Source organism: Petaurus breviceps, unplaced genomic scaffold (assembly GCF_028583685.1).
Source record: "Petaurus breviceps papuanus isolate PSGF00001 unplaced genomic scaffold, PetGlider_PUasm1.0 177, whole genome shotgun sequence".
NCBI lineage: Eukaryota > Metazoa > Chordata > Mammalia > Diprotodontia > Petauridae > Petaurus > Petaurus breviceps.
The window spans coordinates 4,879,883-4,904,637 of NW_027185776.1; the positions used below are offsets into that span (position 1 = coordinate 4,879,883).

The 24,755-nt window shown below is 37.7% G+C and overlaps 1 protein-coding gene across 4 annotated transcripts in view; it reads left to right on the forward strand.

The window, feature by feature from the left end:
- Positions 1 to 24,755, forward strand: part of BTBD7 (BTB domain containing 7) — a 109,019-nt gene that overhangs the window by 53,589 nt on the left and 30,675 nt on the right. For all 4 annotated transcript variants that reach the window (XM_069086024.1, XM_069086023.1, XM_069086025.1 and 1 more), the window contains 2 exons: positions 16,479 to 16,687; positions 18,243 to 18,318. In XM_069086024.1, coding sequence (XP_068942125.1) covers positions 16,479 to 16,687; positions 18,243 to 18,318 — 285 coding nt within the window. The remainder of the gene's footprint in view (positions 1 to 16,478; positions 16,688 to 18,242; positions 18,319 to 24,755) is intronic.

Consider the following 24,755-nt stretch of genomic DNA (forward strand, 5'->3'; position numbering starts at 1 on the left):
ATCGGGAAAGTGGTAGTACTTGAGCTGAATTTTAAAGGGAGCTAGAGATTACAAGATACAGAGGTAAGAAGGGATGGCATTCCAGTCTTGGAATGTGTAAGCAGAGAAGGAGTCAGCAAGCATGATCTGTTTGGTATCTGGACTGTGGAGGATATGGTGTATTCCACTGTTAAATCAGTCTAGAGAATAAGATTGGAGCTGAAATACAAAGAACTTCAAAATACCAAGTACAGGATTTTGAATTTTAGAGGCAAGATGGAGCCAGTAAAGTTTCTTTTGAAGGGAAATATATGTATATATTAGGATTATCAATTTGGAAGGCATATGGAAGATGGATTGTAGAGCAAAGAGATTAGAAGCAGTTATGAGGCTGTTGTAAAAATCCAGGTTAAAAATGTTGAGGCTGGGGCAGCTAGGTTGCACAGTGAGTAGAGTGCTGGCCCTGGGGTCAGGAGGACCTGAGTTTGGATCCAGCTTCAGACACTTAACACAAAAAAACTAGCTGTGTGACCTTGGGCAAGTTGCTTAACCCCAATTGCCCTGAAAAAAGCAAAAAAAAAAAAAAATGATGAGCAAAAACAAATAGAATCTACAAGATTTTGTGAAGGAAGAACTCAAAATTCAGCGTAATTATTCCTGTAGTTAGATTCTTAGTGGACTTTACGATGAAGGATCACAGAAATTGGGAAATGGCAGTTCCATAATTAAGAAGCATGAGCCTCAAACCCAGAATTGCCTACCCCAAATCTTATTATATGCTCTCTGAAGGCAAGAAGTCAATATTTACTAGTTCTCTGACTGTACCGTTTTATAATCTTATAGGATCAAGGATCTCGGAGTCCATCAAGTCCAGTCCTTTTATATTTTGAGGAAACTGAGTCCCAGTTAGAATAAGCAACTTGCCTAAGGTCATACTGGTAGTGTCAGAGGTAGTATACAAGCCTAGGTCCCTAACTCCAAAGCTAGTGTATGTTCTTTGCTATTGTATGTGTCTTAAATTTCGTTTTCTTGTCTTAATTCTATAGCTAGCATTTCTAGGGGAGCCTCCTTGCTTTATCTTTTTTATACAAGAAAAAGGTCTATTTTTTTTTTGCAGGAATTCAGGAAATAGCTCTTGGCTTTAGTTTAACCATATTAAAGAAGCCACTTGTGTTACTTTTGAGATAGATCTTGGCATTGTAGCACAGGTATCCCCCTCAACTCTTGATGGTTTTTCTTTCAGATAGGTTAGGCTCTCTGGAGATGGTAACCTGTTAAGATAGATGCTGCTACAAAGAAAATTAACCAGCCAACAAGTATTTGTGAAGTTTCTCCCACTTGCTAGACACTTAGTAGCAGGACTGGTCAGAATTATAGGCTCAAACCATGAAGAGGGAGTTGTAGGATTCTTTGACATACTGATTAGAGGAAATGCCAAGAAATCTGTGTTTGAGCCTCTTTGAAGACCTTTCTCTTATTTCTTCTGCAGAATGATTGTCATTACTTCTTTCTCCTACCCCTCTCAATACTATATTAGATAGCAGCAACAGACTCAGATTTCTGAGGCCCATCTTCCACTTAAACCTGGGGCTAGTTTGATTTACCAGACCTGCCCTGGGGATTAGGGGTCCTGGCTTTAGCCAAGAGATTAACCTTAAAACTGATATTACCATCAACAAGAGGAATGCAAGGCTGCCTCAAGAATGGGAGTATAGGAATAGCAATATGATCTTATGACTTCTTTGATCTCTCTCTTCCTGGCATAGTTATTTTTGTTTTTACTGCTGGACACTTTTCCATTTTATTTGAGTTAGTAAAGGGTAAATGAACCCTAGATTACCTTTTACTCCTCTACCTTCCGCTGTATTTAATGATTAAGAAAACTATTTTTGCTTTGGTATTGTGAGTACTTTAATATAATATTTTAAGGAGTCATGATTTTATCAGTGGGAGGAGTCTTGGAAGCCTGTTGATCATCATTCCCTTCTTTATGCCTTAGGAGATGGGTCATTAGGAGTATTTCTAATTAGTTTTTTAGTTGCTTGGTAGATAAATTTCTAATGGTGAACTTTCCAAACTTAAGTTAGGCTACTTGTTAGGCCAAAATTGTTCATTGTGAAACTCATACTAAAAACCTTTCCAGTTGGGTAGTAACTGCTTATATATGCATATAATTTGATAAAATGGAACAGATAAAAACATTCATGTGATATTTATCTTAAAATTACTTTAATGGTCCACATTTAGAACTTTGCCACAAACTAGAGCTTTACCACTAAAAAAAGAAAGATGGTCATAAAATACAGATTTTTTTTCAGTTGTATAAAATGAAAAAGGTTTTTTGCACAGACAGAATCAGCAGAGATAGAATTAAAAAAGAAAAGGTAGAGGGGGAAAAATACTTGTACGACATATCACCAGTAAAAGTCTTATCTAAGGAGGAACCAAAATGGTGGAGTGATAGGAAACATTGCAGTGGGCTGCAAATTCCACACACTGCTTCAAACCTAAAAACTCCTTCAGGTTTGGAAAATTACCGGACCAAATTCTGATGGAGAAATCCAGGGAAAGTCACAGTGAGTCTTTGGTCCAGTTCAGCATAGGGACACAGAGTAGGAGGTTTGGGGTCACAGATCTAAGAGAATAGGAAAGGAGACCTGCCCAGGGGTGTTGTGCCTCAGTAGGGAGACCTCAGGTGGTGTACCGTGAGTTCATAAGCCAGCAGCAGCAGTGTGGCACTCCCCGGCCCCCATCGGCTCAGAGCAAGGTCTCACTTGCAGAGTCTAGCCCAGCCTGCAGAAGAATAAGTAAAACAAATCCTAGACCAAAGGGGAGCCTGGAATTCTTCCACTCAGAAACAACAGTTTGCCAGCTGTCTGATTAAGGGCAGAATCCAGCATCAGTGTACTCTTTTTTAATTTTTTTTTTCCCCTTTTGGAGGGCAATTGGGGTTAAGTAACTTGCCCAAGGTTACAGGGCTAGTTTTTTTTGTGTGGGTGTTAAGTGTCTGAGGCCGGAGCTGAGCTCCGCTTCTCCTGACTCCGGGGCAGCGCTTCACTCACTGCGCCACCTAGCTGCCCCATCAGTGTACTCTTGTACTAACACAAAGTCAGGCCAGAAACTTGCAGAGCTCAGACAAGGGGTATAGCAGTCAGATGGTCCTGATCAGACCACTTTGGGAGCACTGTAGATGTGCAGTCTGTCCCTCGGATCCTACAGTAACACAGTACTCAGTACTCCCAAGAAAGCAGCAGCAGGACCAGCCCTGACCTTTCTTCCAGAAATAGGACAGAGCCCAGTAAGTCCAGTCAGGAAGTAGGCTGGAAGAATAGACAAAGAGGGGAAGCTAGGTGGTGCCATAAATAGAGTACCTGCCCTGAAGTCAGGAGGACCGGAATTCAAATCCACCCTCAGACCCTTGATACTTACTAGCTGTGTGACTTTGGGCAAGTCACTTAACACCAGTTGCCTTGCCCCCACGCCCCACCCCCCTAGCCAAGAAAGAAAAGAAAAACCTCCATTCCCCCCCCCCCCCTTAATGAGCTGTTATGGTGTGAAGACCCTTAATATACTAATGCAAAGAAGAGAATGTCTCCAAAATATTAACAAACAGTGCTTCAGAGAAAAGCACAGCTTGGGCACAGACTAAATCAGAATTCCTAGAAGAATGAAACAAGTTCCAAAAAAAGCTTTAAAATGTTTTTTATAAAAGGAAAAACAATTTTAAAAGAAATGAGGGCTATGGAAAAAAAAATTGGAAAGGGAACTAATAGCTTGGCACACAACTTTACCCAAGCAACAAAACTCCCTGAAAATTAGAGAAGCTAGTGACTCCATGGGACAACAAGAAACATTAAAAACAAAGTCAAAAGGTTGGGAGAAAAAAAGAATCTACAGTATCTCAGGAAAAATCTGACCTTAAAAATGGAGGAAAAAAATTAAGCAGTCATTGGATTATATTAATACCATGACCAAAATAAGAAGCTAGATATCCATTTTTGTTTATTTTGTTTTGCTTTTTGGAGGGCATTGGGGTTAAGTGACTTGCCCAAGGTCACATGGCTAGTTTTTGTGTTAAGTGTCTGAGGCTGGATTTGAACTTAGGTCCTCATGACTCCAGGGCCAGTGCTCTCTATTCACTGCACCACCTAGCTGCCCCTTATAAGGATAGCCTTTTTAAAGCAATCTTTAAAAAGAAAAAAAAAAGAAAATTGTCTGGATCTCTTAGAACCAGAGGGCAAAATGGAAATTAAAAAAAATCCAGTCACCTCCTGAAAGAAGCCACAACATGAGGTATATCAGCGAAAATCCAGAGTTTCCAGGTCAAAGAAAAAGATAACTGCAGGCAGGCATAAAGAAAGTGGAGCCCCCAGTCAGGATTATGCATAATTTAGTAGTCACCACTATAAAGGAGTGGAATACTTGGAATATGGTATCCAGAGAGCAAAGTATATGGGCTTACAGCCAAGATCAGCTTATCCAGGCTACGGGGGAAATGAACAGAGCTGTGTAGAAACTTTGAAATTCAAATGTAAGAAGAAAAACACATAGAGATGAACAAGATAGAGAACCAAGCAAGGATAAAGTGCTTACTTTCTAATATGGGGAGATGAAACATGATCCCTGTGAATCCTGTTATCCTCAGGCTTCATAGAGAGAGTCCAGTTAGACAAGGCCTAGGAGTGATTCTGTTATGTCTTGATTTCAAGGAAAGGGAAAGAAAGGATTACAGTAAGGTAGGAGTCTGGGGGAGAAGGAATAGCAGGAAAAATTATCTCACATAATCAGTGTGCATAAATAAACTTCTAAGCAAACAAGGAAGGTGTATCAGGGAGCAACTGACCCTTGGATCTCATTCTTACCTGAACTGATCAAAGAAGGAAGAACGCACACAGCAGGCACGGACAAAGTACATTGCATTCAAAAGGAAAATAAGAGGAACATAGGAAAAGGATTAGAAGGTAGATTAAGGGAGGGATTGGTCCTAAACAAGACTAACTTTAAAATGCGTAGCAATATTTGTAGCTCTTTCTTGAGGCGGCAAATAATCGGAATCTGAGGTACTGCCCATAAATTGGAGAATTGATGAATAAGTTATGGTGTATAAATGTGATGGAATACTTTTATACTGAGCTCTTTATCAGCAGAATGACCAACCAGGATTCCAGAGAACTAATAATGAAATGTGCTGCCCATCTCCTGATAGAGAGGTGAAGGCCTCAGAATGCAGAATGAGGCAATTTTTAAAAATATCAATGAAAATTTCTTTTGATTAATTATATGTGTGTTTGTAGTGGGTTTTGTTCTTGTGTTCTCAGGTTGGGAGCAGGGACAATGAGAAGGTTGGTTTATTTACATAATGCAAAAATATTTACACATTTTACTTTATATGAAATGGAAGTGGTACAAACATAACAGAGAGCAGGAGATTATCAGGGATATGAAGCAGTTCATATACTTTTCAGAAGAATTGGAAATCATAAATGACTACATAAAAACATGCTCCAGATCACTGATAGCTAAAGAAATACAAACTAAAGGAGCTCTGAGGTTTTATGTCATACCTTGCAAATTGGTAAAGATGACCAAAACCCAGAAATAGTCAGGCAGGGGTTGGGCCTGTTGGAAGACAGCTAAACTCATCCCTTTTGTGTGAGGGGTTATGAATTGATTCAGCCATTCTGAATGCCTGTTTGAAATTTTTTTTTTTACGTGCCTAAACTTTGACTTAGTTATCCCGCTATGGGGTATGTACCCTACAGACATGTAAAAGAAACGAAGATTCAGTATATACAAAGATACTCATAGCAGCACTTTTTATGTTAGCAAAGAACTAGAAACAAAATGGGTACCTATTTATTGGGGAATAACTGAACTGATGCATTAATCTAGTGGAATATATTGTGCAATTCAAGTGTCAAGTATCAGGATTGCAAAGAAACAGGAAAATCTATGTCAACTGATACAGAGAAGTAAGAGAACAATATACACACTGGCTGCAACAATGTAAAATGGAAAGATCATTAAAAGGAAACAGTTGTGAGAAATTGAAAAATTAAAAATGGCACAAGGAAAGAATGAAAATACCTCTTTCTTTGCAGAGGTACACTGGTCTTCTTAGGCAGAATGTTGTTTACATTATCCTTTGTGATCAATGTACTGATTGTCTTTGTTTAATTTTTCCTTTGTTAAAATGGAGTTCTTACAGAAGGGTTAATATTTACAGAAATTACTGGAATTTTTAAAGTCAATAATTGATCTAAAACAGAAAATACATTGATCTATTTATATGTATGAATAGGTAAACAGTGAATATCAAGTATAACAAAAGACAAATAATTTTTGGTATGCTTTGTCTCTTCATTATGATAGTTCTACATTGTCTATCTCTTTCCTTAGTGTTTTCTTCTCATTTAAAGCCCTGGTACTTGACTCAAACATTTTGCTACTCTTATATTGGAAGCCACAATTGTTAAGAATAGCCAGTCTCATATCTGGTGGCATTCCTACCTGAAACAGTTCACATTTCTGTAGTCTTGTTCCTATGATAGTTGAGAACATGTGTTTTTCATTTGAGTCTACCTCAGGGGGTTCCAGTTAAACTCCCCCCAGGTTAACACAATAACTGAACTCCAAGGGAAGGAACACTGTCTTGATCCATAACTAAATGCTCAAGCTAAAGTAACTAATAGTTAAAAATTAGGCATATCTCTTCACAGTCTGTTCCTCATTTGACACTTACAATTTGCTGCATTGTATTATCTTTTTTATGTATGTATCATCTTTTCCTCACTAAAGTATCATTCCAATGCCATATTAAAACATGAAAGCTTCTCAACGAAAGCCTAGTCTCTCTTAGGTTCTATTACTCTGGAAAGACTTAAAGTTTAGCCTAGCAATTTCTTTTGTCTGAACACTAGCCTAGCTTAGGAAGTAGTAATTTAATCATTTCAGTCAGTCATCACATTATTGACAAAATGATTAGGGAAATAAGTCATGTAGTCATAACTTAAATCTGCATAGTAAAATGACCTATAAGTTGTATTGATCTTCTATTTCTAAGCATTTTAGTTAATTTACAGATTAATCTCTTACATAAGTCTAATTTTGTTTTTCATAGAGTATTAATTCTATAGCATCTCTGGCAGATTGTCAGTCAGCTTGTACTTGAACATTAAAGCTACAAGGGAGCTCACTTTTTTGATGTAGCTTATTTCATCTCTTACTATTCCTTGACTAGATTGTTATACCACAGAATATTATCATAAGGCCATTTACTGAAACCTACATCTAAACAGGAACCCTCTCCACAATATTCCCAGTAAATGATCATTTGTCTTTTGCATAAAGGTCTCTATTGAGGGGTAGTCTTGAATACATCTCCTTGTTAGTAGATTTTTCATTACATCAGACTGAATCTTTTCTTTGCAACTTCAGTCAACCAACAAGCATTTATTAAGTACTTATACTATGTTAGGTGATAGAAATACAAATATGAAACAATCCCTGACTATTTCATTTCACTCTTCTCCTTAAGAAGGTTCTGTGGCTCGAGTTTTTTTCCCTGTAGGATAAAATTAAAAATTTTCTGGCATTTAAAGCTCTTAGAAATTTGACTCCACCCTAGTTTACTTCCTTGTCTTTTGTTCTCCTCTCCCAGTAAGTGGGGAAAAAGCCTGGTCAAGCAAAACAGATTCCCACATTGGCCATGTCCAAAATACAGCTGTCTCATCCTGCACTCTGGGTATATCACCATTCTTTCTTTCAGGAAATGGGTAGTACTCTTCATCCTTGATCTTCTAGAATCACTATTAGTCATTTTGTTGATCAATCTTAAGTTCAAATTGGTTAAACTCTCTCTAGTTGAACAAAAACAACAAACATCCAGGAAACATCTTTCCACCTTGGTCGTGCCTAAAAGTTATATGCCTCATTTTTTATTTTAAATTAATCTGATCTTTTGAAGGTGAGTAGTTTTAAAGTAGGGTTTCTAAGCTACCTTTCCCACCTTTTTTCATTGCTTCCTTTAAGATTCTTGACCTTTAAGATCCTTGACCCCTTGTTCCTCCGATTAAATTTCCTTATTTTTTCTAGATCCATAAAATAATCCTTTGCTAGATTGATACAGAACTGAATGAGTAAGTTAATTTGGATATTATTATTTTTATTATATTAGTTCAACCTAGCCATGAGCGATTAACATTTCTGCTTTTATTTAGGGTTTTATTTCTACAAAATGTTTTATGGTTAGATGATATAATTCCTCCATATCTTGGTATATAGACTTCCAAATCCGATTTATATATTTTCATCATTTAATTTAAGCTTCCTCTCTAGATCCTATTGCTTGAAGTCATGCTTTTTGACTACAGCATCCATGTTAATGAGTCTCTACTAATGTTCTAAGTCCTTAACCTCTTTAATTTCATTTTTTCCACCTGGCTTAACCATACTTTGGACCTGATAATCAACATGTCACTCCCAAGATCTCGTTCCCTTCTTCTTTTTTTTTTTTCCAAATGCTTTATTAACTTCGGATTTACATCATTCATTTCCACCAGATTTTGAGTTACAAATTTTCTCCCCGTTTTTCCCCTACCCACCACCCCAAAATACGGGTCCCACAGAATATCCCCTCCTCCAATCTGCTCTCTCCCATATCTTCCCCCATACCCCCTTCGACTTTTCCAGTAGAGCATGGTGGATCTCTCTGCCCCAGTGCCTGTATAACTTATTTCCCAATTACATGTAAAATAGTATTAATAATAATAGTATATATATATATATTTATATTTGATTTTAAAACTTCACCCATAATTACTGGAAACATAAGCAATTCAGTAAAGGTTGTACATGTGTAGTTAATGCAGAACATTACCATAATAGATATATTGTAAAAGACTGACTATATTTCCCTCCCTCCCATCCCACCTCCCACTTGTTCTATTCTCTACTTTGATCCCCATCCCTTTTCAAAAGTGGGTGCTTCCAACTGTCCTCCCCCCAGCCTGCCCTCCCTTCCATCATCCCCCCTCTCATCCCCCTCTCCCCTACTCTCTTGTAGGGTGAGATACCCTATTTAGTGTGTATGTCATTCCCTCCCCAAGACAAATTCAGTGAGAATAAGGTTGATCCATTCCCTTTTGCCTTCCTATTCTTCCCCTCCATTGTAGCTATTTTTCCTTGCCTCTTCTATATGAGATAGTTTACCCCATTCTGTCTCTCCCCATCTCCTCTCATTATATTCTTCTCTCACCTCTTAATTTCACCTTTTAAGTATCATCCCTTCCTATTAAATTGGTCCTGTGCCCTCTATCTTTGTATACCTGTAAACATATATACACATTCACATATGTATTCATACACACATATACTCTCCTATATAGACATATATATATATTTCTATTCCCTTCAACTATTTTCATACTGAGAAATGTTTCATCAGTTACAATTATTGTTTTTCCATGTAGGAATGTTAATAGTTCAACTTTGATAAGTTCCTTATGATTTCTTTTCCCTGTTTACCTTCTCATGCTTCTTTTGCTGAATGTCAAATTTTCTATTCAACTCTGATTTTATCATCAAGAATGCTTGAAAGTCCTCTATTCTACTGAATGACCATATTTTCCCCTGAAACATGATACTCAGTTTTGCTGGGTAGGTGACTCTTGGTTTTAATCCCAGCTCCTTTGACCTCCAGAATATCATATTCCAAGCCCTTCGATCCCTCAGTGTAGAAGCTGCCAGATCCTGAGTCATCCTGATTGTATTTCCACAATATTGAAATTGTTTCTTCCTGGCTGCTTGTAATATTCTCTCCTTGATCTGGGGATTCCGGAACCTGGCTATTATATTCCTAGGAGATTTCTTTTTGGGATCTTTTTCAGGGGTGATTGGTGGATTCTTTCAACCTCTATTTTGCCCTCTGGTTCTAAAACATCAGGGCAGTTCTCCTTGAGAATTTCTTGGAGGATGATTTCTAGATTCTTTCTTTGATCATGGCTTTCAGGTAGTCCAATAATTTTTAAATTATCTCTCCTGGATCTATTTTCCAGGTCAGTGGTTTTTCCTGTGAGATATTTCACATTGCCTTGTATTTTTTCATTTGTTTTAATCTGTTTAGCAGCATCTTGATTTCTCTTAAGGTCACTAGCTTCCATTTGCTCCAATCTAATTCTGAAGGAATGATTCTCCTCAGTGAGCTTTTGAGATTCTTTTTCCATTTGGCAAATTCAGCTTTTTAAGGCATTCTTCTCCTCATTGCCTTTTTTGAGCCTCTTTTACCATTTGAGTTAGTCTATTTTTTAAGGTGTTGTTTTCTTCAGTCAGGCTGTTGTCTCTCATTTTCATAATTTTCTTGCATCATTCTCATTTCTCTTCCCAATTTTTCTTCCACTTCTCTTATCTGCTTCTTAAGGTGCTCTATGGCCTGTAACCAGCTCATGTTTTTCTTGGAAGCTTTTAGTGCAGGAGTTCTGACTTTACCATCTTCCTCCTGTTCCATGCTTTGATCCTTTTTGTCCCCAAAATAGGAGTCTAATGTTGGATTGCTTTGCTTCCTTTGCCTGGTCATTTTGCCACTCAATTGCCTGACTTTTGGGCTTTTTGCCACAGTAGGACTCTACCTTTCGACGGGGGAGCTTCTTTCTAAACACTGGGGTTTTCTCAGCTGCCAGAGGTATTAGTTGGGTGCCCTCTCTGAAGCCTCCACACGATCTGGCAAGTTGGTCACACACCCCAGGACCTCCACCCTAGACTACAATCCAGATCCAAGCAGGTTAAAGCAAGAGCAAATGCCCCTCAGACTGGTTGCTTGGTCCCTCTCTGCAGGCCAGGAGCTGAAGCTGCCAAGTGGCAGTGGCTGCACCGCAGCCCTCAGCAGCTTCTCACCCCAGGGGGCAAAAGCCGACACGCTCCGGACTACTGTGTCCCAAAATCCACACTGCACTGACCTCTCACTTTGTCCTTAGCATCTATGTGTTGATAATTCTGGATTGCCACAGCTGCTGGTGATCTGGAGTCCCTCCAGCTGGTGATTGGTCAGGCCCACCCTGGGGCTAAAACCTTAGGTAGGGCAGGGCTCGGCTCCCAGAGCGCTGTGCTGGCCAATTCCTTCCGGCCTGCCAGTCTGTCCTCAGTGGGAGGTTAGCTTCTCTGTGTCATTTTTTGGGTTCTATAGCTACAAAGTTTGTTTAGAGTCCCCTTTTACATGAATTGGAGGTGAGGGGATCCGGAGCTGCCTGGAGGTCCTGTTTCTACTCTGCCATCTTGACTCTGCCCCTAGTTCCGATCCCATTCCTTTCTTGAACCACAGTCTCCATGTTATTTTTATTTGCCACTGCTCCTGAATAAACCCTTGTTTTTATTCTCTAATCTTCCAGCCTCTTCATAGTTCCTCATTTCTTCATCTGTATCTAGCCTGGAGACTTCACTTGTCTCTTTATCTAGCCTAGAGACTTCACCTATCTCTCCATCCAGCCAAGAGACTCCATATTCATTTCCATTATGCAGTTACTACTACTCTAGACAGCACTTTCAAACTGTGGGTTTAAGATCTTATATGGGGTTGCAATACAGTTAGAGAAGTGCGTAAGGGGTCAGAAGAGGAAAGAGTTTTAAGAAACCCTGCTCTAGAATCCTCACCCCCTTGAACAGTTATTTGCTTTTGTCTTGCAACTGCTCAGTCTTGCATATATTCCTCATGTCTTGCTAATCATTGCTACATTTGCTGCACTATACCTTCCTACTATTCTGTAGCCCTTTTTTTGACTCCTTATCAATATCCTCCTGTTAAAGTGTTCTAAACCACTTGAGACATCAAATCCTCCTGTGTACTCCCATTTCTCTTGAGATTGAGACTATCTTGTAGGAACTGCTGCAAATTCTTTCATTTCTCTTTTTTACCCACCCTCTACTATATATATATCATCCTCCTATCTTTAAAAAAGAAATTCCCTTATGTTCTCCAAGGAGGCTAGATTTCTCTAATTCTTTGTTTTATTAGGCATCCTCCCTCAAACACACATTTTCAGACTCTTCCTATCTGTCTCCTGTCTCTTCTTCTGACTACAAATAAGTCTCCCCTAGTCTACTAAAAAAATTTAATCTCCAAGTCTAATGGCCTCTTCTCAGTCCTCATCTTTCTTGACCCTTGTGCGATCTTTTTTCATTGCCAGTGACTTGCTTCCTCTTGATACTGTCTTCTCTTCAGCTTTTTGTGACACTACTCTCTCTTGGTTCTCCTTCTACCTATCTGACCACTGCTTTTATCTCTTTATTAGATCTAGATCATGCCTGTTAACTATAGGTTTCCCCTCAAGGGTCTGTCCCTTTTTCAGTCTCCCCCCTAGTAATATTATTGGCTCCTAAGGGATTCAGTTATCTCTATGTAGATAATTCTCAGATCTTTTTATTCGCTATTTCCAAATTTCCAGTTGTCTCGGATATCTTTAGTTGTATATCCTATACATTTTAAACATAACATATCAAAAATTCAACTCATTGTCTATACTCATAAGCCCTCACCTCTTTCTAACTTCCCTACTGCTGTTAATGATATTGATTCTCCCAAATACCTAGGCTCACAACCTAGTTGTCATCCTTGACTTCTCACTATCTCTCACTATCCTATCGAATCAACTTCTTTCCTCCATCCTAGTGAAAGTGCTCATCTCACCCTTTAACTATTGCATTAGTCTGCTGGTTAGTCTGCCTGCTTTGTGTCTCTCCTTACTCCAGTCCTTTTAGTTAGCTAACAAATTGATTTTTCTAAAGTACAGATCTGATCTTCCTCCCCATCCTCACCTCCCCCATTCAGTAAACTCCAGTGACTTCCTATCACTCCCAGAATTCAATAAAAATTCCTGTTTGTCTTTGAAAGTCATTTATAACCTGATTCCTTTCTAATTTTCCATTCTTCTTAAACCTTTCCTTTATGTACTCTGTGATCCAATGACACTGGCCTCCTAACTGTCCCTTTAACCATCTCCTGACCATTCATTTTCATTGACTATCTCCCATTCTGGAATGCTCTCCCTCCTCTTCTCCATCAAATCCTTCCTTCAAATACCAACTAAAATCCTACCTTCTACAGGAAGCCTTTTCTAATTCCCCTTTATGCTAGTGCCTTCCCTCTATTAATTATCTCCAGTTTATCCTTGAGTAGGAACTTTGCTTTTTTTTGCATTCTTTTTATGCCCAGCCTGTAGCACAGTGCCTGGCACCAAGTACCCACTAAATGAATGCATGTCATCCGAGTCTTTGCCTTTACAAAGAATGGAGAGTGTTACATTTTCTCCTTGCTTATATTTATAGAGCATTCAACTTTCTTATTGGTTTCATTTACATTGTTATAAACATTCTGTAAATTGTTTTCAAGGTTTTGTTTATTTCACTGTGCAGCATTTCACACATTTTCCTGTATTGTCCACATTACAATTTCTTATAGCCCAGTAATACATATTATTATATAATAATAATTACATTCATGTACCACATTTGGTTCAACTATTCCCCAATCAGTAAGCACTTCCCCTATTTCAAGGTCTTTGCTACCAGAAAAAGTACTACCATGAATATTTTGATATAGAGATGTGTATACCATATACAGGATCCACAAGGGACTTTCTGCCTGACCTTCACCTCTTTGGAACAGGTGCAGCATGGAGTGATCAATAGAGCACTCAATTGTGGTAGGAAGATTCGATCTCAAATCTAACCGTAGGCAAACTAGCAGACCCTGGGTAAATCAAATTTTCCTCTCTGATTCTCAGTTCCCTCATCTGTAATATGACTGAGGAGATAAAACATCTATCTCACAGAGTTGTTGTGAGGCTCAAAATAACATAATACATGTAAAGCACTATATAAATATTAGCTATTATTGTTTATATTGCATATGCCTAACAGTGGGATCTCTTGTTCAGAGTATGAATGTTTTAGTTTTTTTCATAAATCCAAATTGTTCTCCAAAATTGCTTGAACCATTTTACAGTGGTTTGAAAACCTTAATAGGGGCAACTAGGTGGCACAGTGAGTAAGAGTGCTGTTGGGAGACCTGGGATCGGTTCCGGCCTCAGATACTTGGCACCCACACAAAATAACTGGCCGTGTAACCTTGAGCAAGTTGCTTAACCCCAATTGCTTTAAAAAAAGAAAGAAAGAAAAGTAAAGAAAACCCTATTCAGTGGTTTTCAAACATCTGCTCTGTTCCTTTCTTCATGCCATTCCTTTCTCCCATTCCTGCCTATAAAATCTTCATTTTTTTTTTTTTAAGCAATCAGGGTTAAGTAACTTGCTCAAGGTTACACGGCCAGTTATTTCTGGGTATGGTGCTAAGTGTCTGAGCCCAGATTTGATCCCCAGGTCATCCCAACACTGGAGCTGGTGCTCTTACTCACTGTGCTACCTGACTGCCCCTAAAATCTTCATTCTTTAAAGCCCTAATCTTTCCTGAAACCTGATCCAACCTCTTCCCATCAGCTGGAAGGAATCTCACCCTCCTCTAAACTTCTAGATACTTTGTATCTCTTTTTTTTATTTTTATTTTTTTAAGCAATCAGGGTTAAGTAACTTGCTCAAGGTTACAAGGCCAGTTATTTCTGGGTGTGGTGCTGAGTGTCTGAGCCCGGGATTCGATCTCCAGGTCGTCCCAACACTGGAGCCGGTGCTCTTACTCGCTGAGCCACCTGGGCCACCTGGCCTCCCCTAAGCAATTGGGGTTAAGTAACTTGCTCAAGGTTACACGGCCAGGTGTTTCTGGGTGGGTGCTAAGTGTCCGAGCCCGGGATTCGATCTCCAGGTCTTCTCAACACTGGAGCCGGTGCTCTTACTTGCTGTGCTACCTGGCCGCCCCTACTTTGTATCTCTTAATAGCATTTATTTTATCCTTCCTTGTACTGTAAATATTATACTTAACCTCCTCTACTAGAGTGTAAGCCCATTGAAAGCAGGGTTAATATATTCTTTGTTGTTGCAATTCCACTGTGTCTGTGCACACAGAGGGCATTTAGTAATCTCTTGAATCTCAGATCTTAACCTATCTCTCAGAAATTTTTGAGATCTTTCTTGAAAACTAAGCCCTCTCTCTCTAATATTATATATATATTATGTTATATCTATATATCTATATCTATCTAATCTATCTATCTATCTAATCTCTGACCATACTTTGTTTTCTCTTCCTCCAACTGTTGGGGACATGATCATTTTTTCCCAAGAATTCCTTAAATTATATTTTGTCCAGAACTTTTTCTTTATCAATTAAAGTCCAAGCTACCATTTCTTCTTTTTGATTTTGTCTTTCTGATAATTTTATATCTCAGAATTTATCATGTGATCATTTTTTTTTCTAGAATGAGATACAGCAAATGAGATAGTGTTATTGCCTTAACACTGTCATAGCTTTTATTTATATTGATTTTTCTGATTGGTTTCCAAAAAGTATCATCAATTTCCTCTTTATAGCCAAATACTCCAAAGTATATTTATTCCCAAAAGGCTAACTTGTTTCTGTTTAATACTTTATGACATGATCCTCCCTCAGGTTTGTGGACTTCCAGATAAAAGGATACCTTCTTGATATGTAGTATTCTTCTCCTCCTCCCCCTCCTGTTTTCTTTTGAACAAGATAGACATTTTTGACCATTTTCAAGTAATATCATTACTTGAATCATCAATTTCCACCAGATAGTTGGCACTTTTTGACTCATGTGATATTAACAATTCTTCTCTTCAGTTTGGAAGTACGCCCAAAGGGCTAAAAAAATGTACATACCTTTTGACCCAACAATACCACTTCTAGGGTTATATCCCAGAAAGAGTATACAAATGGGAAAAGAATCCACGTGCACAAAAGTATTGTAGTAGCTCCTTTTTGTGGTGGCCAAGTACTGGAAATTGAGGGGATACCCATCAGTTGGGGAATGGTTGAACAAGTTGTGGTATATGAATGTAATGGAATACTATTGTGTTGTAATAAATGATGAGCAGGCAGAATTCAGAAAAACCTGGAAAGACTTATATGAACTGATGCTGAGTGAGGGGATCAGAACCATGAGAACATTGTACAGTTACAGCCACATTGTGCAATGACTAGCTTTGATAGACTTGATTCTTCTCAGCAATACAAGGTTCTTAGACAATTCCAAAAAGCTCATGATGGAAAATGTTACCCATATTCAGAGAAAGAACGATGCAGATTGAAGCACACTCTCCCTTTTTTTGTTTTGTTTTGTTTCTTCTTTCTCATGGTTCATTCTATTTGTTATGATTCTTTGCAACATGACTAATGTGAAAATGTGTTTAATGTGAATGTATATGTAGAGTCTATATCAGATTGTGTGCCATCTTGGGGGGAAGGGGGAGAAAATTTGGAACTCAAAAGCTTGTGGAACTGAATGTTGTAAACTAAAAAGAAAGAAAGAACTTAAAAAATAAAAATAAAAGCTCTACTCATACATTATTTATGTTCAGTGATAACTATTTGCATTTCCTTTTAGGTTGTGAGGATATTATTGCCGAGAGCATCTCATTAGATACCTTAATTGCTATCCTCAAGTGGAGTTCTCATCCTTATGGCTCTAAGTGGGTGCACAGACAAGCTTTACATTTCCTCTGTGAGGAATTTACTCAAGTCATGACTTCAGATGTTTTTTATGAGCTCAGCAAAGACCATCTTCTTACTGCTATCCAATCTGACTACTTACAGGTAATTAATTATTCTATTATCGTTATAAAGTAAACTGTCTTTGAAGATGGGATAAGCAAGGCTAAAAAGATAAAAATGTTTTGTCATGTGGCACAGGGCCTAGATTAGAATTCTGGTGTCCAAATGCCCCATTCTTTGCACCATGAACTATCATAAACTAAAAAAGAGATACCCTTTTCAGTTGCTAAGGTACAGCCTTGTGCAAAAGTTGATCAGTGTGACCCTGAAAGGAGCTATGGCATGTGTGTGTTCCACAAACACACCAGATTATTGGTTCCTGTAATTACATAATTATAATACATCAGTTTCCCATTTTTAGAATAATATAGGAAACTTCTTTGTAGTGGTATTAGTCACCAGGACTAAGACAATAGGAAGATTTTAGGTTTAATATATAGTTATTATTGGTTTAGAATAAATAGAGGTGATTAAATCAATTAATGACAAAAATTACAAATTCATTTTAGTTTGCTAAAATATAAAATTCTCCCTACCTTACCATAAAAATAATTTTAAGTTTGTCATTTTAACAAAATTTGCTTAACCTTATAGGTAGTGGTTAAGCAGATATGCAGGGGGTTTTTCCCTTGGACCCCATCCCATATTGACAGTACATACAGGCCATTTCACTGTTTGTGTTGCTAACTAGTTTTATTAATTTTACTAAAATTTTATATTGAACCATCTGATTTTTTCTATATATTTGCACTAGGTCATAAAAATTGCCTCATCTTAATCAAGTATTCAGTAGTCTTGAATCTCTTTTTCTTTTTTTATGCAAATATAACCTCTAATATAAAGCAAACCCTTTCTTTTATTTGTGCCCCATACCCATTTTATTGAAAATTCTATTCAGTAACTTCTTGATCCATTAATATTTTGTACAAACCATATAAAAATATATGAGAGGTAAGAATAATCTACTGTTCCCAGTGATTGGTTTTGGAGTGAGTTGCTATTCCTGGAAAGTACAAAAATTGGGGAAGAGGTTGAACTTTTAATATAGCATACAAAGTTGGTAAATTGCCAGTGAATGAAGGACATTTTGCTAGTTAGACTAGAGTAAGTACCTTTTTGGAATGTAGTCTCTGCTACTCAGGATTTTAAAAAAAAAATTAAAATAACCAGTAACTACGCAGATCTTTATTTTATTTTTTTTTTTTAGTTTTTAGTTTTTTGGAGGTGGGGGTCGGAGGAGAGAAGACAGGGCAATTGGGGTTAAATGACTTGCCCAAGGTCACACCGCTAGTAAATGTAAACTGTCTGAGGCTTGATTTGAACTCAGGTCTTCCTGACTCCAGGGCCAGTGCTCTATTCACTGCGCCACCTAGCTGCCCCAAAGACCTTTTTTCTCCTTATTCTCTCTATATACTTGTTATATTTCTGGGATGGATTCTTATTTTCTCAAAACAATTGTTTTACCTTAGTTCTAATCTTGCCTTTCTATTCTTTTCTTTTTGTCTGTGATGGTATAGTATGTCATAAAGATGGAATGTGTATTTCTTAAGAAAATTCACTTAGATGAAAATACTTTGTATATATATTTGCATTGTAGGCAAGTGAACAAGATATCCTTAAATATCTTATTAAATGGGGTGAACATCAGTTGATGAAAAGAATAGCAGACAGAGGTAAGAGGTTTTTTGTTTTTAAAGAAAATATGCTTACAAAGTACTTTTTATTCTATTCAGAAATATGCTTACATGTAATACTGTATATTAGTCTTCAGTATAGGCACTAATATATTTGTCCATCACAAAGCATTTATCAGAAAATACAGGAATTTCTTATATTTTCAGTAAAGGGCAGATAGGTAAACTATATTTAGAAGTTTATTTTGCAGAGTTCTATATATCCTCTGGGTCCTCTAGTAAAAGACTGATTTACTTGTTCAGATGTACTGTGCCAGTTTCCTAGAGTGATATAAAAGTTTAAATTTGGTATGGTCATCATTTTCTAAATATTTGAAAATAAGTCTCATGCCTGTTAATTCAACTTTCATGCAAGTAGTATTCTACATGTTCTCTCAAAGAAATAAACAAGTATTTGTTAAGCTCTTATTATATATATATATATATATATATATATATATATATATATATACATATATATATATATCTGTACTAAGCAAAACAAGAAAAAGCAAAAAGAATTCCTGCCTTCAAGAACCTTACATTCTCTTTTTTTCTCTTTCTTTTTTTGGGGGGGCAGTTGGGGTTAAGTGACTTGCCCAAGGTCACATGGCTAGTAAGTGTTAAGCGTCAGAGGCTGGATTTGAACTCAGGTCCTCCTGACTCCAGGGCCGGTTCTCTATTCACTGCACCACCTAGCCGCCCCAAGGACCTTACATTCCAACAGAGGAGGCAGTATATATAAATCTGAACATACAAGATAAATACAGGGTAGATGGAAAGTAACCTTAAGAGAGGATGGCAACAGCAGTTGGAAAAAGCCTCCTAGAAGTCATGGTGTTTGACCTGAGTCTTATGGAAGTAAGAAATTTTAAAAATAAGAGATTAGAAGGCAGAACATTTCAGGAACAGGAAACATCCAACGCAAGACATAGAGATGGAGTAAACATGGCAAAGGGTGGAGAAGGGAGTGACATGGTCATACAACATTAGAAAAATTGCCTTGGCAGCTATGTGGCAGACAGATTGGAGTGGAGAGACCCTTGAAGAGGGAGTCAATTGCAAGACTATTAATCCAGACAAGGGATGATAAGTATCTGGGGACCAAAACTAGGGTGATAGTCGTATTATTTGAGAGAAAGGCAGTGGTATATTGGCACCAGTTGATATTGGTTCTCAAGAGACTGTCAGATTTTCAGTGTAAGCATTTACACAGGGAAATTGGCAAAAGCTACAAGTGACAGTATGATTTATTGTTTTATTGGTTGTCTCAGACACTTAACACTTACTAGCCATGTGACCTTGGGCAAGTCACTTAACCTCAATTGCCTTGCCTTCCCCCTTCAAAAAAAAAGGGCAAAAAAAGAAAATGGAGAAAATTATAATAGTGCTGTTTAAATTTAAAAGCATGTTTGTTCATACAATTTTCTCTCCTACTTCCCCTCCCAGAACTAGTTAAATATTTACTAGCATACCCCTGAAGTATGTGAGATATAATGTAGAGAAAGTATAAGATCTGGCAACTAATTAGATATGTGGAGTGATCAAGAGAGAAAAGTCATAAATTATAGCAAAATTGCAAAACTCAATAACTAGAAGGATGATGGCTGCGAGGTGACTCAGTGCATAAAGCACTGAGCTTGGAATGAGGAAGATTCATCTTCCTAAGTTCACATCTGGCCTCAGACACTTTCTAGTTGGGTGACTCTGGGCAAGTCACTTAACCTTGTTTGCCTCAGTTTCCTCATGTGTAAAATGAGCTGGAGAAGGAATGGCAAGCCACTCCAGTATCTTTGCCAAGAAAACTCCAAATGGGTTTACAAAAAGTTGGACATGAGTGAAAAAGCTGACTAAAACAAGGGATGGTGGTATCTTCAAAAGTAATAGTAAGGTTGGAAAGGGGAGTTTGAGGACAGGGCATAATAATCTGTTGTGGACATGTTGAGTTTGAGAGTGGACCTAAGGAGAGAAACTCAGGCTGGATATAAAGATCTGTGAATCACGTGCAGAGAGATTGTTAAACCTTTTGGAACTAATGAGATCTTCAAAGGGTAGAAAGTATAGAGAGAAAAGAAAAGAACACAGGATATTGCCAGGGCTAATTTGCAGAGTTAGTGGGGGGATAATGTCAGAATAATATGAGATGAGAGAAGATAGAGTTCATGATAGGTAGCCTTAGTTTTTTCAGTGAAATATGCAGTAAGTTCCTCAGTAGACAGGAGGTAAGAGTGTCATGGAAGGCTTAGGGAGAGGAACAAAGGTTGGAACAACTGTTGTTGAGCAGGATTGAGGAGTGAGTCACATGACCAGCAAGATGGAGTACTAGACTGATCAACTACTCAAACTTCTGCAAAACAGGAATTATACCCAAGGGATAAAGCAATTTCATCTGCCTCCACACTCTAGGAGACAACAATCTGACAAATTAGCAGGAAAATCTAATCCCTAACCCCCAACATGCTCATTCAGCAACCCCTCCCACACCACTTGCCATGCTCTAGCAGGGCTGCACAAGGCAACCCATATATTTACAAAAGAAGCCAGCTCTACATCTATCCCCAGAGCATGCAGAATCAAAAAGCAGAAGCTTATCCAGGCTAGGCAAGCAGTGTGGCAGTGCTCTGTGCTATAACAGAGAGAAGTAGGACAGGGGAGTGCCGTGTGATGTTCCAGCATCCCTGAGGAAGAGATGCCACCATCTAGCTGGGATCAGTTTTGTCATCCCCGTTTCCCCCTCTTCCCCAAAGTCAATTGAGATAGAGACTGAGGCCAGTGAAATGTGAATTGCCCAGTGGGAAAACAGGATGAGACAACCTCTAGGCTAAAATTATGTCAAAGGAGAAATAATCTGAAAGTAAGCAAATATAAAGGAAAAAAAACCCTGAAATTACCAAAAATCTCTGGAGGAAGAAAACTCAGTTAAAGATCTTGATTGTACGTAGATAAACTTTTGTAACAGCCCTCTGGTATAAGGGATTCCCTCTTGGAAGGACACAGGGTTCTTCTATTGCCCTTTGCTTTCTGTTACTGGGCTTGCAATGACATATTTCCCCAGAGTAGGTACACCCATCAATAGGATAAGTCCTTATCCAGGTACCCAGTTTATGACTAATGAGAAGCCTGTGGGCCAGGCAGAGATGTTGGAGAAAACAATGCCTTAATGAGTTTAGAAACTAAAAATAACATGTAAAACAATGGGAATCACTTCAATGCAAAGCTTTATTGCAAACAATGGAGAAGAGAGGGAGGGAGAAAAAGGAACCCAGTCTTCAATTCAGACATATAGACTAACAGAATATAACTCACATTAAGGCAGCACTGCATTGATTGAAGAGTAGAGAGACATGGATCCATCCATCAAAAAGAAGGTGCTCAAGCACCTCCCTCTGGAGGGAAGAGGGTATGCTCTAAGGAACCCTTCCAAGAGTGGGGTTCTTATACTTTGATCAACAGTATTTGACAGTGTTGTCAGTAATTGTCCATGGGTACATCCTATAAGTTTACAGCTTTTCTTAAGGGAAGACCATCATAATGGCCTCAAAACCATCAGACCTAATCTTATAACAGTGATTTTCATGCATAGATTCTTTAAGTTACAACCTACCTTAAGGAGAGACTGTCATAGTTGTCTCAAGACAGTCAGGTCCAATCTTATCCTGTAAGCCAACAGGGAAGAAAACAAAAGAGAATGTGGCTTCCAAACCAGGTGAAAGAATCCATGCATTTATGAATAAATATATCAGAACAAAGGAAAATGAGTCAACACCTGATGAGACATAGGACCCTGTGTATTCTGAACAGAGCATGGAACCACAACAGTGTATTCCAGAATGACTTAAAAAAGAAATAAAAATTGTGAAAACAAAATTCTATGAGCTGTGCACAGCAGAAAAAACTGACAGAATAGAAAAATTTAAATCCACGTTAGCAAGAAACAAGAGATAGTAACTGCTTGGAAATGTAAATACATAGAAGTAAAACAAAAGGCAGTATTTTTCAAAGAAAACATCATCTCCATACAAACAAATCATATTGATCTGCAGCACAGGTTGTGTAGAGATCATTTAAGTATTATAGATCTTTCAAAAGAACATAATTAAGTCAAGAAATATCTCAACTCCATAATGCAAGAAAGAATACAAGAAGATCTCCCAAAAATTTTTAATACAGATAAAAAGTACCAAATGAAAGAATTCGCACAATGCTCTCCAGGAAATTCTCCAAGAATTCTCTCCAGGGGGATAAAAAAAAAAAAAAGAAAATTCCTATGCTGCAAATTCCAAGACACAAAATGGTTAAATTTAACCATTCCATAACAAATTCAGCAAACAAGGAAGAGAAAAGATCTTCAGATCTAAAGGATAGGAAATTCAAATAACACAAAACTATTCTTACTCACCAGAAACTGGAGGATGGAATGAAATAATGTTTTCTGAAGAGCAAAGGACCTCAAGGTGTAACCCAAGGTGATCTAACCATTAATGATAAAATATTTTTAATTTTTTAAAGTCATTTGAAGCATTCCTAGAAAGAAAACTAGGCCTGAACAAATTATTTGCTTTGCAAATATCCCAGAAGATAGAAATATAAAAAAGGTAAACAAATCCAGCAACTAAAGACAATGAGAAGATAATAGATACCATTAAGAGATTTCTTTCTACAAGTACATAAGGACCTAAGGGTGAATAAAAGTCAAATATGGGTGATACTATAGAAACAATTCTGAAACATTATGGGCTAATCCTCAAAGCACTCTCACCTTCAGGCAAACCAATGCTATTGAAGGTCCTAAATTACAGAATAAGATGGCACATAAAAGTGGGGAGGAGAAAAAGTAAAGGGGAATTTATGACACCAACCATACTCAAATCAAAGGTTAACAACAAGAGAAAAATAACTCCTGCAGTCTAGAAGAGAGTCTATAGGAGAATGGATGAGGAGGGAAAGGGAGGGATTAAAACAGAGAAAGAACTAATGAAATCTTTTTTCACTGGTGAGAGGACATAAATGCTCCTATAGAGAGATATTTTATAAACAGATAATGGCTGTTGTATGATGGATATAATCTGCTGGGATTTGGCCCTTAAACCATTCATAACTGCATCAAGAAAAGAGGAACTAGAGCTCCTGGGGCAGCTGACATTCAGAAGAGGGAAAAACCATGTATCCTGGGCAAGTGAATTCATGGCATGGATGGGGCAAAATTACCCTAGGGAGAGAAAAGGTTAATAGTAAAATGAACTGCACAATCATGGACATAGGAAAAACTCCTACCATGAGGCAATATTCTCTCTGTCACCTGCATAAATTGGTAACTCTTAGAGTGAGGCACAACAGAAAAAGAGAACAAGCGGGTAAAGGGAAGGATTACAAGGCAGTAACATAGAAAGAAACTTTTAGAAGAAACCCAAAATAGATACCTCAGAAGCTTTAATTCCATGAGTAATAGAGACTGAAGAAGGACTAAGCTAAGTATAAAGGCCATAAATCAAAGATTAAAAGTATAGACTGAAAGGGAAGCTAAATAATAAAGAGAATGAGGAAAAGAAAGCCTTTTTAGAAAAAGGTGGGGGCAGCTAGGTGGCACAGTGAACAGAGCACTGGCCCAGGAGTCAAGAGGAGCTGAGTTCAAACATGGCCTCAGATACTTAACACTTACTAGCCATGTGATCTTGGGCAAATTACTTGACCCTAATTGTCCTGCATTCCCCCTTCCGAAAAGAAAAGAAAAAAAAAAAGAAAGAAAAAGTTGGAGAAAAAAATTTTAAAGAAAAAAAGGCACAGAAAATGAAATTTTCAAAAGCTTAAAGCAAGTTGAACAGAAAGAAAGGGAGAATTTTACTTGACTTTTTAACTGAGAGGGAAAAAAAGAGAAGAATTAAATAACTATATAAAAGGAAGAAAGAAAAAGAGAATAAGAAGTTGAATAAAACTCTAAAATTAAGGAAAAAAGTAACAAATGGGAGGAAAGAATGGTTAAGGTTGAGGGAAAGAGAGCCTTTGGGAATAGTGTTGCCCTAAAGTAGATTGTGCTTAAATAACAGAAAAGACAAAAAATATTTTGTTTGCAGAGGAAAAGGGGGAAATTTTAATTTAGGAGGGAAAATTGATAAAAAAAAATAAAGGAAAATGCAAGCCTAACTCTTCTAATTTTAAATGTGGCTGGATTAAACAATTGAAAGAGACAAAAAAAAAAAGTGACCAATTAGATAAGAAAACTAAATCTCACAGTCTGCTGCTTACAAGAAGCCAACCAAAACAACAACAAAAACCCAAAACATACATACACAGAATAAAAATTGAGGGGATGGAAAAAAATTACTGTGGATCAGATGAACCCCAAAAAGCACAAGTTGCATTCATGCTTTCAAAATAAAAATAAACATTCACAACATTAAGGTAAATAAGGAAACTAAATTATGCTAAAAGGAACCACA